The 3905-nt window shown below is 40.9% G+C and overlaps 1 protein-coding gene across 1 annotated transcript; it reads left to right on the plus strand.

Annotated features, from left to right (window-relative positions):
* Positions 1-527: 527 nt before the first annotated feature.
* LOC108135455 (gamma-butyrobetaine dioxygenase) lies at positions 528-3105 on the plus strand. Its single transcript, XM_017256200.1, has 2 exons — positions 528-1462; positions 2748-3105. Exons 1-2 carry the CDS (start codon positions 564-566, stop codon positions 3070-3072), a joined length of 1224 nt encoding a protein of 407 aa, XP_017111689.1. The 5' UTR covers positions 528-563; the 3' UTR covers positions 3073-3105.
* Positions 3106-3905: the final 800 nt, after the last annotated feature.

Genomic DNA, 3905 nt, shown 5'->3' on the forward strand with positions numbered 1-3905 from the left:
TGTTAATTTTAATATAAGTCATTTTAATATAAATCAGGTTTAGTAAATTGTTAAATGGTAATGTAAACTTAAAATATCTTACGATATGATCATATAGATCTAAAGCAAGACTTTAACTTATATAAAATGAAAAAATATACTTAAAAATTTTTTATAACATTACAAAATCGTGCCGATACCAGAATCATTATTTAAGCTAAGACTAACATATATACTTATTGATTAGTATCGAAAAGTTCCTTGAACTTAAGCAGAATAAGTTGTGGGAATTTTACTCAATCGTTTATAATAACTGTCCTCCTTAAATGTTAATGCTAGCCGAAAGTTAAATTTAGAAAAAGTGATAGTGGTTTTATTGATATACAACTGTTCAAAAATAAAGGCACAAAGATGATTCTTGAGTGCCTACGCCCCTGTCCGCTCGAAATGCCCACTTGTCATGAGCTGGCAGACAAAGTCCAAATAGGCGATCCAGCTGCTGATTACATTGATTCGCTTTCTCCGACGACTCATTCGGCATTTGAAGCTCGAACGGGCTGGTCTACTACAGTGAAGAAACCACCATGTGGGTGCAGAGATTATTGGGCCGTTCCACGGGAGAACTGCGACTTTGCCGCCAGATCAGTGCGAGGATTGTGAACGAATCGAATGTCGAGGTGCGGCCGGAGAAGGAGTCCAAGCCGCTGACTTTTCCGGGAGTCTGGCTGCGCGACAATTGCCTGTGCGAGGAGTGCTTTCATGGCAGCTCCAAGTCGCGCAAGTTGGACTGGGACAAATTCGATACCCGGATCCGGCCGGTCAGCCTGCAAACCGACGAGCTGGCCCAGGAAGTTTCAGTCAAGTGGAGCGATGCCCACGAGAGTAGGTTCTCCTTGGGATGGCTGAAGGATCGCAGTTTCGAGGGGCGGCGACAGGAGGAGTATCTGCGTGAGTTCTATCGCCCAGCGACTCGGCACTGGGCAGGTGCGGAGTTCCAGCAGGTGGCCCAGCACTTCAGCTACGAGGAGGTGATGTCCAAGGACTCGGTGCTGATGCAGTGGCTCCAGTCACTGGCCGTCTACGGGGTAGCCCTGCTGCGAGGGGCTCCTCTGGACGAGGGCGTGGTGCGGCGACTGGCGGAACGGGTGGGCTTCATCCGGCGCACAACCTACGGCGAGGAGTTCGTGGTCCAGGCCAAGCCGGGCGCCCAGAACTTCGCCTACCTCTCGCTGCCGCTGCCCCTGCACACCGACCTGCCGTACTACGAGTACAAGCCGAGCGTCAACATTCTGCACTGCGTGGTGCAGACCGAGTCTCCCGGCGGCAGCAACATGCTCGTCGATGGCTTCCACATCGCCGACATCCTGCGCCGCGACCATCCGGCGGACTTCGAGCGACTCTGCCGCGTCGTGGTCGACTGGAACGACATCGGCAGCGAGGACGGCCGGGAGTTCCACAACATCTGGCGGGCGCCGGTCATCTGGTAAGTTATCTATCTAAAAAGTTCAACCTAAACTTGGAGAAAAATCATAATTAGCTCTAATTGTTCACTTTGAATTCAATATTTTCGGTACTGATTAAGCCCCGAGGGGTGTTGTGTTCAAATCAATTTTTATTTTTAAGTATGATAACATTTAATTTTAAATACAAAAAAAATTAAATCTACAATTTTCCAATTGGATAAACCATTACATTATCAAGTTTTTAGTTTGTTGAAAAACAATGTTCCATTTAATTATTTTAATGTTTAATTTTACTATGTGGTTTTTCTCTGGGTGTTAAAGCCCTCATTAATGTTGCACCGATAAATAACTTAGTTAGTCCAAGTATTTCATACTCAACTTACATATTTTTCCCTTTGGTTTTCATTCTTAATGGATAATGCACTATTTAATTTATTGAATAATTTCAAATATTTTAAAATTAAATTAAATTATTATAATTATTTTTAAAATAAATTTTAAACTTAAATATTAAATTTATATTTTAATCTTAAATAAGATGCACATAATGCAAAGCAAATAGGACCCATTTAAATTAAAATTCAAAAATTTTAATATTAATATATGTCATTAAATATTTATAGTTAATTAAAATCAAATTAGAGTTTGAAATCAAAATTGATAACTTTTTGTATTAAATTCAATTAAATTTATATAAACGTGTCAACCGTAATTTGAATACATTTTTAATAACAATTTATAATTTGTAATTAAAATTCATAGGTTCAACGCTCTTCAAATGTAGGTCATATTTTTTAATCTGACTGAAAGACCCGATATTACCGGGTCATTATCTATAGCAACCATAGACAAAATTCAACAACTTGGGCATAGCTTGGCCATTTTAAAGTAATTAAAAACATATAAATGATTAAACCACATTATTTTAAACATTTTAATGAACTGCCAATATTTTTAATTTATTAACTGCTATACCAACAAAATAAAACACACAAAAAAAAACGTTCATTTATAAAGTAACGATTGCTGGCTTTTTTATGGAAATTTAAAAACTATAAAGTGTTACCCCTTATTAAATAATATGCCTTAGCTAATTGAAAAAATTTGATTGTCATATTTAGCAGCGGTCAATAGCCTTTATATATTTTTTTTTATGTTTTATGACAATTAAATTTATAAAAATCGTTAAGAAAAATATTTCAGCAATTTAATATTTTTTTTTTTAACACTGTAAAGTTAAGATGACCCTAGCTTTGGCAAGACTGAGTTTGAAGTGACCTTTTCCACCTCATTGCTAACCCACAGCTTGGATGCCGCTGGGCGGTACACGCGGGTGAACCACAGCGTTCCGCAGCGGGACAGCCACTTCAACGTGCCGCTGGAGGAGGTCCTGCCGTGGTACGAGTCCTACGCCCGCTTCGTCCGCCTGGCGATCGCCGACAGCCACGCCTTCAAGACGCGCCCCGGCGACGTCCTCACCTTCAACAACATCCGGCTGCTCCACGGACGAACTGGGTACGACGATTCGGAGGCCAGTCCGCGCTACATTGTCGGCGCCTATCTGGACTGGGACATCATCTACTCGCGACTGCGGGTGCTGAAGAAACGATTGAAGCCGGGGTGCCAATAAAAGCCAACGCGAGATGGCATATTTTCCAAGCCATTTGATGTGAGCTTCTCATTTGAATAGTTGCCCCACCGCCCACCGGATTTGGGGCTTTGCCCGCCACATATGCTGCGATTGCTACTGCTCCCGAGGCCTGAAGTCGAATCCTCCTAATCCGGTTTAGCTTTGGGCGCCAATTTCGGCAGTTAAGTCAGCTCAAGCGCAAAAATGAAAAGTTGTAAAAGAAATCGTGATGATCCTGCCGAAAAAAAGTCACCAATTTAGGCGGATATGGGCTGGTGGGTGGTGGGTGGGGGGTTGGTTTTTGGTGGGCGGTGGTTGGGGATGTCGCGGCTTATTTGCATCGCGGCATTGCCTGACAAATCGTTTGTGAAAATGATTGACAGTGGGGACGAAACGAGGGGCCTGGGGTTGAGTACAAATTGGCCAAACACGGAAACTGCTGACTGGTTCGGAGTGTCAAAAACCACTTAAGACGCTGGCACACGGACACAAATTTTAAGATAAGGACCCCAGATCAACCACTTTTCAATCAACGTAAACAATAATTCCTTAACTTTGCATCATTAAAGGGAACACGAAAAAATAAGGAGATTGTAACATGCGTATTTGAAATAAAATTATGATTAAACCCTTTTAAGACACGAAATGATATTCTCTGCTACGAAAAAGATTTTTAATTTAATGAGAAAATCTGAGTCTTGTTTTCATATTCTTTTTATTTTGCATAACTTATAAAGTTTTTTTTAGTGAATAATTCTCTGTACAAATGGATACAGACAGAAAATAATGTTATTTACTCAACGGCACAAAATTAATAATGCATAATATTAACA

Source organism: Drosophila elegans, unplaced genomic scaffold, assembly GCF_018152505.1.
Source record: "Drosophila elegans isolate 14027-0461.03 unplaced genomic scaffold, ASM1815250v1 contig_149, whole genome shotgun sequence".
NCBI classification, from domain to species: Eukaryota; Metazoa; Arthropoda; class Insecta; order Diptera; family Drosophilidae; genus Drosophila; species Drosophila elegans.